The following is a 15,263-nucleotide window of genomic DNA, read 5'->3' on the forward strand; positions in this document are numbered from 1 at the left end:
GTAACGACCCTGGATTTTCCAACGTTTATTTATTAATAATTATTATTATTAATACGTGTGATTAAACGAATGTATGCTATTACATTTACATGTTGCCATGATTGCCCGAACTTGACTTTAATTGCCCGAAACGTCTTTGTGACACCCGGAACTTTCACGAATAATATTTTTAGATACTATTTACATTCATGATTAGTTTTATTAATCATTTTAATTAACTATGGTGATTAGTTAGTTACATGGGCTTTATTTGGATTCATTTGTTAATTACACACAACTTGGGCTTTTAATTGAACATGGGCCTATAAAGCCCACCCTACACTCCTTAGTTGAACTAGTTAGCCCATCTAGATATGTAAGTAATACTTGTAAGTATCATTTTAAGTGTAACTTGTTAGTTTGAAAGAATTGGAATCTAGTTGCACTTAATCCCCATGTAAACCATCCTTTTAACCAACTTTTGAAGCTTTAACACACTAGTGACCAAAGAACCTTTCCCTCCTCCTTGTTGGGCTGCCAAAACCGTGGCCTAAGGCTCCCATATGGAGTGGTTTTTGTTTCATTTTTCATTTACTTCATTTGCTACATTCCTCTCTCATTTTCACACACACAAACTTGCTTCATTCTCTCTCAATTTTCTCTAGTTCTTGTAAGTAAACTTGAAGCTTTTCTTCTTTTCTTTCTTCCTTGTAAAACCGTAGCATATGCTACAAATATCATCATCATACTTTGTTTGTTTTAATCTTTGTTTACTTGTGTTGATTTCTAGTAGTTGTTAGTTACTTACTTACTTGGTTTCAAGAATCAAACTTGCTAGTTTCTTTCTTCTTTTATCTTGTAATTTCAAGAACACTCAAGAACATAACTTACTAGTTATGATTCTACATATACTTTCTTAAAAGATTGCAAGTTCATGTGTTGATTAAACTCATACTTGAAGTTCATGAAGTAAACTTTAAAGTTTACTTTCTAAAGATCAAACTTTGGTTTGAATCTTTAAAGTATGAACAACCATGAACAAATTACATGTTTACTTAGTTTACTTCTTCATTCTTGCACTTTAATTTCATGTAATTAGTTTAAATGGTCAAGAACTACAAGTTAGCCTTGATCTCATTAATCTTGAACTAAAAGTCAACCTTGAAAGTTCAAGAACACACAAATAAGTTTTCTTTAAATATAACTTTGTATACTTATGCTTGATCTAGACTTTTGAGTCTTGGATCTTCAAGATCTAACTAAGAACCATGTTCTACACCTTAAGATCTTGATTAGTTAGCTTACTTTCAAGTTTATAGTTCAATATTACCGTTAAAGTTCATGTATGTGTTAGATCTAAGACTTTGATGTAACTTTGGTTCATCAAAACACTTGCAACACTTAAGTGAGTTGTGCTTCATGTCTTAGACTTGCACTTGGGTTATGATGGTCAAAACTTGGTAAAGATGATGTAAACATATCAATGAGTTGTACACTTGAAGCTATAGGCATCAAGGATGAGAACCATGATGAACATCAAACACCAAACCCACCGGAACCCATTATTTTTCTGCTTACTGTTCTCTGCCTACTGTTCCGCTGTTTCTGTAACAGACCAGTAGACCTGGGCTGTTGTGATTATGATTTTCAAATAGATCTTTTCTAGTAGATAACTTTTCATATAGGACTCGTCTTAATCCGAGTTACAGTTTAGGATTTATGGCCCTCCGATCGTCACTATGTCCTTTTAACGTTGTGCAGAAATTTATGACCTACTCGCACTTAGACCGTCGCCACGGTCAAACGAAGACGAGTTTGCTTCTGTAAATTTTACCACACTTAAAGGACTCGTATACGGAGCCATGGCCACTGGTCTCACCTTATTTCAGTAGGTGTAGAGGCCGTGGTGACTGACCGAACTCAGCCTTTGTTTTGAATTACTTTCATAAACGAAACTTACTTTACGCCTTTTGTTTGATGATGAATGATGATGACCCTTAAGACCTTATTTACATACTTTTAAACCTATTAAGACAATTTGCTGACTTAGTACTATTTGTCTTAGGTTGAGGACCTTCGGACCGATTACTTGCACACCTTTTCCGAACCGACTTTACGACTACATTATCATTGTGAGTTATAGCATTCCCTTTTTACTTAAACTTATTTTGGGAACTGAGAATACATGCGGATTTTATGTTTTACATACTAGGCACGAGTACTTAAACTTATATATGTGTGGGTTATACAACGGCATAAACATTCCCTTTAGCTCGGTAACGTTTAATCATTGGTTTTTGAACCGTGAACGCGAATCTTAGATATGGATCCATAGGGTTTGACATCCCCACTCGGGCTAGTAGCGCTAGCATTTAACGAGTGTTTAATACTTCGTAGACATACGCACTTGCCAAGTGTACTTTCAGGGGGTATAAACGTTAAGTTAGTTACCAAGTGCCCACGGTTAACATATACTTTATCATACTGTTTTGAAACGCTCTTTGTAGCACTGAAATCTCGTTGCCTACCTTACATTACTGTTATACTTAAACTATAGCTCACCAACCTTTGTGTTGACGTTTTTAAGCATGTTTTTCTCAGGTGCTTGAGGTTAGCTTCCGCTGTGTACTAGTCGTGCTGTAGACACCCGCTGCTTAGAGTTGTCGTCGCATGAACTACTTTATTTTTTTTTTTGCATTCAAACATTAGTACTTTTGAACTATGACTTGTAACGACCATTGTGGTCACATACACTTATTATTTGCTTCTACTTAGTGAAGCATGCTTTTGGATTGTAAAACATTCGATGTTGGTTTAGACATCACTTTATTAACGAATGCAACTTCTTTTATTACAACATATAGTACTTAACCTTGTAATGATCCTGTCGTTGATGATTCGTACACGATGGTTTTGTACGGGACATCACACCTAATATCTATCTATATACATTTCTATAATTAAAATAAAAGGAATGTGCAAAGTGACATGGATTGAAACAGAAAGTAAATTAGTGATGGTTACATATATCTGTATGTAATGTAATTTAGAGATAGAATGAGATAGATATTTATAACTAAAGTAATAAATATAATATAATATATGTAAATTATAAACATGGGTGAAAGGAATTGAAAACAGAAAACATGTCATGCATAGTGTATATCAATTAAGTTCAATTAGACATAGTAAATGGAATCTCATAATTCAAATATCAAGTATAGTGTAGTAGTCGGGTAATTGGATTTATTTATGTCGACATTCAATAATAAGGATATTATTTCGTGGTTCATTTAAACTTATAAAAATTAAATCAACTGTCCGCTCGATTTTGGGAAAAATATAAAAAGTACTAAAATTTAATAACTAGATCCTAAATAAATTTTTAGTAAACCTAAAATTTATAGAACTCATTTTTGGATCACCGTTTATATTAAAATCATATAAGTTCGAATTAAACTTCTCTAAATAAAAATCGAAACGTCCAACAACTATTACAATCATTTAATATTTATTTTTAATATACAATATATATACATTTAAATATATATGTATCTATTTACAAATAGTTGTTCGTGAATCGTCGATAATGGTCGAATGTCAAATGAATATATGAAACAGTTCAAACTTTTTGAGACTCAACATTACAGACTTTGCTTATCGTGTCGAAACTTATATAAAGATTAAGTTTAAATTTAGTCGGAAATTCCCGGGTCATCACATCACCTCAAAGTAAGATTTCTTGTAGTAATAGCTTTAAATGTTTTTTTGATTTTATTTTGTTAAGCACAATACGAATATAATATTTTAACTGGAAACATATAGTTTTGCGCTGGTAACCCTAGACTCGTTTGTACAAAACAGATTAGTACTTTGCCACATTATTTGAGATATTTAGGAAGAAAAAATACTTCGTTGCCAACAAATATTTTAAGATATCGGTCATTGTTATGTATTTCATGAATGTTTCTACAATATACATGTGTAACATTGTACCTTGCACCAGCCTATAATATGTACACTATCTACACGAGACTTGAATATAAGATATTTGGTGAAACAAATATACACTGGAATATAGACAACAACAATGAGGCAACATATATATAAAATAATTACAAAAAATGACTTTTGCTGAACCTGATTATGCTCTTCTAGTCAAGCATATATAGTTATTGTTCCAATGGGTCATATTTATCTACTATTGAATTTGAAACGGTAGATGGGGATGCCTTGATCATGACGCTTTGGATAAATGCGATCATCTGCAAATGAAATGAAATATACTTTCTAATCTTATATAAAGAAAGATGCACAACCTGTGAAATATGCTATAGATCATAATAAAAGGTGACAATTTCGACCCATTTAGTAATACATGGATGGATTTCAGGATTTGGGTTAGGTTTTTACCCATTACCTGACCCGCCTACTGATTGCCCATTTTGCTACCTCTACTTAGGACGTGTTACTGTAATTAAGAAAATTTGGTTCATGGTAAAACGGTTGCTAAGCACAAGGATGAGAGATTTTATTGATCTGCACAAAAGAAATATAGAGATCGTACCACAATAAAAGCGGCACACATAAGACTAAAACCAGGAAAATGGAATGGGGCGTGATCAGACAAAAATAAAGCTGTGAAGAAAACAGAATATTAGTTACAATCAAATTTAATCATGAACAAAACATGATGGAAGTGTTTACAGACCTGTTAGAGGACTGAAAACTAATGGTGAAATGATGCCGGCAAATGAGCATAGTCCTGTAATGAACCCTTGCGCCTTTCCCTAAAAGGATAGATTAAAACCCAATCAAAAAATGATGCAATAATACATTTATGATTTAACAATTATAGCTGAAACGATGATAGAAAGTAATTAGCATCCTAATAATAATGTGGAACTGATGTGACAAAGTACCTGCTCGGTAGGGCCAACTTGTTTGGATACAATGCTTCGTAACTAAAACAAATGAGACGACGTTAAAGCTAAAATAAAATTGTGAAGTACGTAAATAAAATCATGTAGCCATGAACTTACACTTGGTCCTGCAAAAACAGCCAAAATTTGCAATGTTGTCGCGAGATAAACAACCTGTTACACACAAAACATATAAGAGGAATACTTAGCATTTTGTCAAGTTCAATGTAGTAAATATATAATAGCTTGCTGGTTAAGAAGTACGTACCCAAGGAGCCCAAGCTACCGAAAAAAGAAAAATCTGCATTTCAATTGATAGTGTAAGTTAGGAATGTTTCCTATCGAATTATTTTAAAATGATTAAAAATGCTAATGGAATTTCAAGATAAGATTAGTTTCTAACATGTATACAGTTGAACGCGAGCCCAATCGCAAGAAGTTTTTCTTCATTTAATAACCTAACCAACATAGGCATAAGGATCATCTGCAGTTTTCAATTCAACATTTAAACAAGTTACGACCTATATAAGAAGTATACTATAATAATTAGACATGTTTGAATACCGTACTTGAGATATGATTCCTGCGATGCCATGGATGATCATTAAGTCAGCAAACTGGTCTTTCTTAAAATGGAATTCAGCCTTCAAATAGTACTACATAATAAGGCAAACAAATCCAACAAATGATCTTAATCAGAAAAATGATGAACGGTAATAAGACATTTATAGTTGTGAGTGAAAGAGTATTCGTGGTACCATTAATGCAGATAATTGACCAAGTTCACCAAGCATGCTGAAGAATGCCACCACAGCTGCTTGTGTGAATATCCAACTGAAAGTACATTTCAAACATACTTTACATTATCTATCATGTAGTTTGTATATATGTGTAGAAGGTTTATTCGCATTTCGTTCTTTTACAACTTCTACTAAATATAGTACTCTGAAGTTTGACTCTAACAAAATCTATTTTGTTATATTTTCACCTGAACTAATGTTGTCCTTGTTTTAAACTAACAATGTAGCCATTATGCCTCTAATTTTGCGCTCTATAAATGAGTAAACGGATTAGGTTTTCTCTGTTCAGGCTACCGGATAAGCGGGTTATTTTTACTCAGATGTATGCGGCCTAATCAGGTTATCGGTTGACCGTTTTCGACCTTTTTTCCTGGCCACTCTAAGATATGCTGCTAGTGAGATTTGAAACTGATACCTCTTGTAAAGAAATTTTGTGCTCTATATATGGTATATTCACGACAAACAAAATTTTCTTTATAACAACATACCTGGTCTTCAAAAGAGAAATTGAATCTTGCAAAGAAATAGTTGTACGTAAAGGTCGTCGATTATTGACACTCTTTTTCTCAAGAAGACATTCATATGTTGTTCGTTCTTTACCAGAAACATCAATAACCATCGCTTCCATGTTAGATTCAGGCAAGAAAATTCTCATGTACACTACAGAAACCATTGTCATTACTGCAGACACCTACGATAACAAAACTAAAAGAATTCAAACCACATTTTAATTTTCTCTAATGATAATTTTAATTACAAATATAGAGATCAAAGTGGTTACTTGGAAAACGGAGGCAGTGGATGGAAGGAAACGTGTAAGGAGATTTCCGAGCACAAACGAGCATGATGAAATGCCTGAGAGTAGTCCAAATATGGACACTCGCCTTTGCACAGTTACGTTATCCGCCTAACGTTTTGAAAATCAAACATATATGATTAGCTGATAATCGTCTAGTAGTTGCTACTACGGTTATAAAGAGATAAAAATAATACTGTTTAGAAGGCAAATTGACATCATTTTAAAAACTTATGTAAGATTTTGATTTCAATAGAGGTATTTCCTCTTATTTTTGCAAATTTAAGTACACATTATATTGTTAGAAATGTACAAAAGAAAAAGGAAGTGATTACCACATACGCATGTGCAATGAAGAAGACAGTTCCTTCAGAAACCATGGAGATTAAAGTCTTGAGCACATAATATGCATAAAAGAATACTCTTTCCCTACTATATGCCAATATCACTGTTTCCAAACATCATGTTAGTTAGTATACAAAGTCTCAAACTTAACATTGCTACTTTACTAGTATTTAGATCAAGGTGAAAAGTCTTGTTATGATCTTCCAATGTGTAAGATTATTAGTATATAAAGAAAAAAATATCATGGTTGGTCCCTAAACTTTGTACCAAAAATCAGGATAAGACCTAAAGTTTAAATCGATCAAGGTTGGTCCCAAGTTTTAAGCATAATACACGAATGGTCTCAGATTTAACTGACAGTTAATACATCTAATTAACTTTAACACCTTATGTCAGACTCTGTAAAATGTCAACATGTGCACCTCACATGAGGGTATTTTAGTCATTTTAATAGCAAATTGTGCTTGCTTTACTAATAATCTTCATCCCTACCAAAATTTCACAGCATCTCTCTGTCATCTCTCTCACATAAAATCATCAGTGTATAATTAAAATGGAATCACAAAAACCTAAAACTAATCATCTATACTCAAAGACCATTAGAACCATCGAAAAGAATGTATAATTTTTAGAAAATAATTTGTTTTTGAAGTCGGTAAAATCATCACCTAAGCCTCCGTCGCCGGCTACTTTCGTCGTCGGAGCACCACCACCAAAAACGGGCGGAGCAGCATCATCAACCGCCGGATTTCATATCCTCCGTACAGATCTGGTTCGTAACTAATGACGGTTTCTCCATACACATGTTCTAAAAATGTTGAATATTTGCATTTTCATGAATTGTGATAAAAGTTATTGCTTGCTGCAAATATATATGTGGTAAAAGGTTAACACGGGGAACAAGTTCAGTTATTTTAGAATGGGTTCAAATGGATTAGGTATACTTGGCATTCTAGCTTCCAGTGTTTTTAGTTAAAATTTACGAATAATTATAATTATTATATTTTATTTATTAGACTATAATAAGAGCTTAGTATTGAAAAATAGTTTCCTTCAACCTGATTTAGTAGGTCTGAATCGATTGAAATCACGTATGTTGACTATATGATTTACTTTTTTAGGTTTTTGGAAACAAATTCAACCCAAGTTGGTCCACTTGTAAGTAAATGGGTTGAATTTGGTAAGATGTTACAGTGGGTTTTTAAGTTTTGATATGTATTTATTGGGTTTTAATATTGGTTAAAGTATAGTGAGATTTTTAAGTATTAATTTTTAGTTTGATTTGATTTATGAACACGAAGATTAACTTTTATGGAAGAAGATGAAGTTCATAACTGGGGAAGAGAAAAAAAAAATAGGTCTTTACACGTAATTTTCTACAAACATTATGGACCAATCGCGTAATTTATCTTTTATCACGTGTTAAAGTTAACTAGATGGTACTAATGATCAGTTAAATCTGGGATCATTCGTGTATTATCCTTAAAACTTGGGATCAACCATGATTGATTTAAACTTTAGATCCCATCTTGATTTTTGATACAAAGTTTGGTGACCCATGAATTTTTTTCGTATATAAATAATTAAATATGTTTACCTGCAGGGAAAATGGCGAGCGTCATCGGAAATGTTAGAAGGAGTTTCCTTCCGTAATGGTCAGACAAATTACCAATTAGCGGCATCGTTACCAGACTTCCGATTCCTATTATCTGATCATTTAATAATCAACATACCCAATTATGATTTATGAGTGACATTATTAATTAATTAACTAAATAAAGGATACATACAATACAATGTGACCAAGTCCGATTCATTAAAGTTGGTACAGTAAGGTTTCTTTTCATTTTACTCCCTCCATTCCAAATTATCACGTAGTTTAAGAAAAATTGACACTTACATGTGTTTTTTTTTACTTTACAATTTTACTCTTTAATCTTTACATATATTTTTTTGTCTTATATACAAAAGTTAAAAACATAAAAAAAAAAAATCTACCTTATTATCTATATCTATACTATATAGTAAAAGAGAATTTGTGCTAATGTCATCATGTGTTTGATAGAGTTATAACATATGCTTGATAGGTTGTAGCATGTCAATTTGATGATGTAATATTTAAAATAAACAAAAATAAGGAAAGCCCTTTTATTTTTTTAAGAATTCTACACACACGTTGCAGATTAAGTACTCTTCCGTTATAACAATTGCATTGGAAATATGCAATCCTCTTTCCAAAACGTACTCATTATTTTCACTCAATTAAGAATTTAAAATTTTAAATTCAAGTTACATACTTGGTACAGGATTCAAATATTTTAGTTTTGATTTGTGTTTGTTAAAAAAAATTATTCTAGAGGTTTATCATATTGATTTTAAATTTAAATGTAAAGGTATTATTTTGCAGGTGGCAGACTTAGATCCAAAGGTATTAGATTTCATTAAATTAGTTTTAAGTTTGTGTAATTACTTAACAAATTTTAGTCTAGGATTTTATCATATTGATTATAAATTCGTTTTTTGATTGTCTATAAATGATTGTGTGCGGGCAATGATTTTAAAGTACTAATTTTTGTATGTAGCTATGATTTGTGCAAGTTTCACAATCAATTTTAAGATAAGCTTTTCGTTTTGTGGTTATGTTGGATATGTATTTATCAATTTCTTTGGTTAAAAATTTGAATTTAAATAGTAAGGTAAGAATTGTTCTTTTCGATTATGTTAGTTAATAGTTAATGAATGAATTTTGTTTGCTCACATTTTCATACGTTACAATTTCATAACGTTTTGTATGTTTGATGTTGCTCATAACATTGGTACATGGTGATGGTGAATATTACTTTAAAACTGGAATACAACTCAGTCTCCATGAAGTTGCATAGTAAATTCTTTTTAAAAAGTTGCAGTGGTCTTAGACATAAATTGTAACGACCCGGCTTTTTCGACTGGCTTTTATGCCTTGTATTTTTGTGAAACTGCGTATTTGTGCGTACTGTGTTACTTTATTACTCCGGAACCTTGGCACACGTGTTTTATATTCATATATACTTTAAAACGTGCCTTGGTGTATGTAGAATGCTTAACTTGTCCACCGGATGCTTTATAACCGTTGGTGTTACTTGCCGTTACGAATAAACCTCGGACTGCGCGCACTTTTGACTTTTGTCGGAACCGGAATATTTGGACAGCGAAATATTAATTATTATTTTATAATAATAATTACTTGGGCATTTGGATGCTTAATTTTATTTATTTAATTGCTAAAGCCCAATAGTCAGTCTTGTTGGACTTTCTACTTTGTTGGGCTCAAGCCCACCCTACTCTAGCTAGTGACCCAATTAATTAGCCCAAGTATTATTACTAGTGGCCCATAATAATAAATAAATAATAAATTAATTAATTAATGAGTCATACTAGCATAATGGATAAGGTTTATCTAATTATCACATGGGATTTTAGCATAAGGACACACTTTAGACACCATTAGCCAAAAAGCAAAGTTGTGTCTCCCTCCCCCTCCCCTCAAAATCACGGCCACCATAGGTGCCATGTCACCAATCCATGTCAATCCCATTTGCTTATAAATACTAGTCATTTACCTCCCATTTTACACTTGCTCTCATTTTAGTTTTCACACACACTTGATTCTTTCATTCTTTCCTCTCTAGTTCTTCTTGTAAGTCTTCTTTTTCTTCTTCTTTTCCTTTCAATTTCGTGGTCATCATCATCATATTATGGAGATCAAAGTTCCTTTTAGCTTTGATCTTGCTTATATCTTGTTGATTCAAGCATGAATCCTTCAAGAACATTGAAGATTCAAGCTTTCTAGCTTTGAATCTTCACCAACTTTGTAGATTCATCTTTCTTTTACTTAATCTTATTATTTTGTGATAAAGATTCAAACTTTTATTTGTAATCTTCATGCATCTTCAAGATCCAAGCTTTATGCTTCAAGATCTTCAAGAACAATTGAGATGCAAGCTTTCTAGCTTGAATCTTCATATCTTTTTGTTAGATCTAAGTTCTTTTTGCTTTGATCATGTTGTTTTGTGAAAAAGATTCAAACTTTTGTTTGTAATCTTCATGTATCTTCAAGATCCAAGCATTATGCTTCAAGATCTTCAAGAACACTAAAGGTTCAAGCTTTCTAGCTTTGCAACCTTGTAACTTGTGTGAAAAGGATCCAAGCTCTCTAGCTTAGGGTTTCATCACCTCATTTGACTTAGATTGTGCTTATACTTGTTGAATTGATGTAAAGTTTGTAGCTTTAGTTGTTATTGTGAATTGAAATTGTGTTAAGGCTAAGGATATGATGTAACCTTGGTTCATCATCCATCTAAGACTCATGAATGAGTTGTGTTCTTACTTGGTCTTAACATATTGTGTATTGATGGTGAATCTTGGTCAAAAGTGATGCTAAACCATCAAAGAGTTGTACACTTGAAGCTACAAGCATCAAGGATGAGAACCGTGATGAGCATCAAGTACTAAGAACCCCACCGGAGCACCTTAGCTACTGTTTTTCGTGTCTGATCAGACCACCTGTGTGATGACCCGGAAATTTCTGACCAAATTTAAACTTAATCTTTGTATGAGTAACATTTTCGACACGATAAACAAAGTCCGTAAAACTGAATCTCAAAATTTTTGAACTATTTTCATATATTCAAATACCTTTCGGTTGTTCTCGACGATTCGCGAACAATTATATGTATATAGATACATATATATATACTATAACTTGAAAACGTAACAATGTATTAATTTTTTTGATACCGTACATTAAACTTATTGGTTTAAATATTTATTTGAATATATATGATAAGTTGGAATATTAATTGTATGAATAACTTACGACGTATATTTAAAACGTGTTTATGAATGTTGAAAATATATATTAACTTGGTCATAAAACGATTTGTTATTATATATATATATATTAACAAATAGCGAGACAATGATTTAAAGAAGTAAATGACCAAAACACTCGAAAGTTTAAGATTCACTTTGAATGATGTAGTTTATTGATAATTTAAGACTATATTTTGACAAAAGTACGAGTCACAAAACGTAAATTGCGAGTTTTCTAAGCGTACGAAAATGCGTTCGAGAAACCGAAACCGGGACATAAGTCGAGTGACAACGTACGAGTCATTGGAACGAAAATTACAAGTCAACTATGCATGTGAATTTAATATAATATATAATTAATTATATAAATTAAATATATTATATATATAATATAAAATTATGTCGACAAACAAGAAGTTAAAAATTTGTGAGCTGTCCCAGGGTGCCATGCGATCGCATAGCCTTGAAGCACAAATCCCATGCGATCGCATGGGGTACTTTTTCAGAAAAGGTTCTATAAATTGCTCAGTTTTCACACTCTTACTCTAAATCATATATTACTCCGTATTTTATTTATTTATTATTATTATTATTATTATTATTATTATTATTATTATTATTATTATTATTATTATTATTATTATTATTAAGATTAATATTATTAATAATCTTATTATTATTAATATTATTAATTAGTATTATACATAAAATACTACGACGAGGTTATGAGCGTGTCACTTTCAAAATAGTTTTCAAGCGGGATAGAGCTAAGGAAATTATGGGTTATTGCCAAGGAGGTTATGGGTAATGTTCGGGGGTATATTTGTGAATCAAACCTAGTGTTTATCATCTCCGTTACGTCTACGTACTTTCCTACAATATTGAATCTCAATACTGATACGTAAGCACTCATATCTTATCTTTTATATATTAATTATGTATCCATGTCTAGTGCTCGAGTATATATATTTATATGTGCTTGTATGCTAAATTTCATCGTTAAACAGTTTATAATGAATCACTAATTAAATACATATATTACTGGTAAAAGGTATATGATATACATGTTTTTTAAAAGCTGGCGAAAAATCAATAACTTTTCATTTAGATATCGAATAGTTTCGATGAACGGATTAAAAGATATGATCAACTGAATTATGATTGACGTTAATTGAAATTGCTTTTGAATCTGCAATTAAGATTTAAACAACTTGTTTACGAGACTGATAAAGTGAATTTTTAAATATTACTAACGGAGTAAATGAATCCTTATATAAGGCACGTCTCGTTTTGTTGAACTATTGTCAAAATTGACTTTTTGAAACGACTTTGGATAACTATTATATGTCGATCTCGAGCATTAGGATTGTGATACACTATGACCTGACCTAGCTTAATAGACATTTATTGACCAACATATGTTCTCTAGGTTGAGATCTACGATTAATTGGTAATCCGAGTTTCGATCACATTTTGGTGAACAACTTTATATGCTGCTAAGGTGAGTTTCATTTGCTCCCTTTTTAATTGCTTTTGCAATCTATATTTTTGGGCTGAGAATACATGCACTTTATTTTAAACGCAATGGATACAAGTACATACTAAATTCTACACCGAGTTTGAACCGAAAATCCCTTAGCTTTGGTAACTAGTAACTGCCGGTTATAAGAACTGGTGGACGCGAGTAGTAGTATATGGATCCATAGGGCTTGATATCCCCGTCTGAGCTAGAGCACTAGCCTTTTAACGGACGTATGCTATTTGAGAAGCGTACACGTTGGTTTGCGTGTATTATTAAGATGATTATACAAAGGGTATAAATTATATATACGTTAAGTTTAGTTACCAGGGTGCTCAATTTCGTAGAATATTTTGATAAACGTTTCGGATGAAACAACTGAAATCTTGTGATCCACCTTTATATACAGATTATGCGAAACACTAAAACTATGAACTCACCAACCTTTGTGTTGACACTTGTTAGCATGTTTATTCTCAGGTTCCCTAGAAGTCTTCCGCTGTTTGCTTATATGTTAGACAAGCTATGTGCATGGAGTCTTACATGGCATATTTATCAAGGAAACGTTGCATTCACCAAATCATCACCATGTATCTTATTTTGACTGCATTGTCAACGGAATTACTATTGTAAACTATTATTTACGATGATTGTCTATATGTAGAAATCATCAGATGTCGAAAACCTTTGATTTAAATATTCATTTATGGTGTGCCTTTTCAAAATAATGCAATGTTTACAAAACGTATCATATAGAGGTCAAATACCTCGCAATGAAATCGATGAATGATGTGTTCGTCCATATAGATTTGGAGTGATCGTCACAGTTGGTATCAGAGCGTTGGTCCTAGTGAACCAGGTCTTGCATAAGTGTGTCTAACTGATAGTTGTTAGGATGCATTAGTAAGTCTGGACTTCGACTGTGTCTGCATGTCAAAAGTTTTTCTTATCATTTCTTGTCAGAAATTACCTGTCTATCATCTTAAGTCTAAACGCATCTTATTGCATTGATTGCATAGATAGTGTATAGACAAAATTCATATCTTGGCATATCTATTACAGTAAACTTTGACTGCCATGTTCCGAAAATTTCTCCGTAATTTATGGGATTTTGGTATTATATATACATATGTAAATTATGTATTGAAGAGTACCAATCAAATTCTATAATCTATTTCATATCAAAAATTATCTCTCTAATTATACAAGATGGATCCCGTATCTAGTTCAAATTCCTTCAATTCCGACAGCTATTCCGATATGGATATTCACCTGAACTCTGAAGAAAGTGTAACCGGAATGGATCAACCAATCAGCCATCACCTATTCTGGATGAATTGGGGATGGGTTCGTAGCCTACGTAATCATTGGAGACAAGAAGAAGGTGATCCCTTCCATCCACCACATTCACCTCTTGGCGAAGAACCTGAAGCACTTACCGGCGAACCTATTCGTAATACTATTTTCTCTCTCATTTTCAGAGTATCTCATCATGATTATATACTATCCCATATTATAAATCTTATTTATCCGATCGTCCGAACCACCGATCATCCCGGTATAATAGAAGAAGTCAACGAGCTTCGTGCTCGGGTAGTGGCTTTGGAGAATATGGTGCAAGGGTTATGAACACCAGCAGCAGCACCCGCAGCATAACCGGTACCGCCATCATCCACACCAACAGGATCATTACCCCCACCAACAACCACATACGCATCACACGCCTCAACATCACAATTTGTACCTCGGATATCAACATCATACACACCATAGGTACCAAGAAGTACCAGCAACGACAAACGATGAAGTATGGATTCATAACTTCATCGGAGAAACATTCTACGGCGATTATGTAATTTCTAAAGTTTAGAGATTATCTATTCTAGCCTTAACCCTAAATCAGATAGAGTAGAAACCCTTATTCGAATGGTGTAAGATACAAGCTATACTTGTTTTACCAACAGCATCAACAATACCCTTAGCCTCCCCGGCACAGTCAGTGTTGTCAACATCGTCAGAATCAGCAGACCTCTAACATCACAAGCTCCGTC

The 15,263-nt window shown here is 32.7% G+C and overlaps 1 protein-coding gene across 1 annotated transcript in view; it reads right to left on the reverse strand.

The window, feature by feature from the left end:
* Positions 1-4,151: 4,151 nt before the first annotated feature.
* Positions 4,152-15,263, reverse strand: part of LOC139868961 (uncharacterized) — an 85,004-nt gene continuing 73,892 nt past the window's right edge. Inside the window, exons 2-14 of the mRNA XM_071857295.1 lie at positions 8,440-8,551; positions 6,833-6,945; positions 6,483-6,608; positions 6,190-6,392; positions 5,660-5,735; positions 5,471-5,557; positions 5,305-5,385; positions 5,170-5,202; positions 5,022-5,075; positions 4,902-4,943; positions 4,691-4,769; positions 4,547-4,617; positions 4,152-4,244 (exon numbers count right to left, since the gene is read on the reverse strand). Of these exons, the coding sequence (XP_071713396.1) occupies positions 4,152-4,244; positions 4,547-4,617; positions 4,691-4,769; positions 4,902-4,943; positions 5,022-5,075; positions 5,170-5,202; positions 5,305-5,385; positions 5,471-5,557; positions 5,660-5,735; positions 6,190-6,392; positions 6,483-6,608; positions 6,833-6,945; positions 8,440-8,551 (1,170 nt within the window). The remainder of the gene's footprint in view (positions 4,245-4,546; positions 4,618-4,690; positions 4,770-4,901; positions 4,944-5,021; positions 5,076-5,169; positions 5,203-5,304; positions 5,386-5,470; positions 5,558-5,659; positions 5,736-6,189; positions 6,393-6,482; positions 6,609-6,832; positions 6,946-8,439; positions 8,552-15,263) is intronic.

The sequence above is a fragment of the Rutidosis leptorrhynchoides genome, chromosome 9 (assembly GCF_046630445.1).
Source record: "Rutidosis leptorrhynchoides isolate AG116_Rl617_1_P2 chromosome 9, CSIRO_AGI_Rlap_v1, whole genome shotgun sequence".
Taxonomy (NCBI): domain Eukaryota; kingdom Viridiplantae; phylum Streptophyta; class Magnoliopsida; order Asterales; family Asteraceae; genus Rutidosis; species Rutidosis leptorrhynchoides.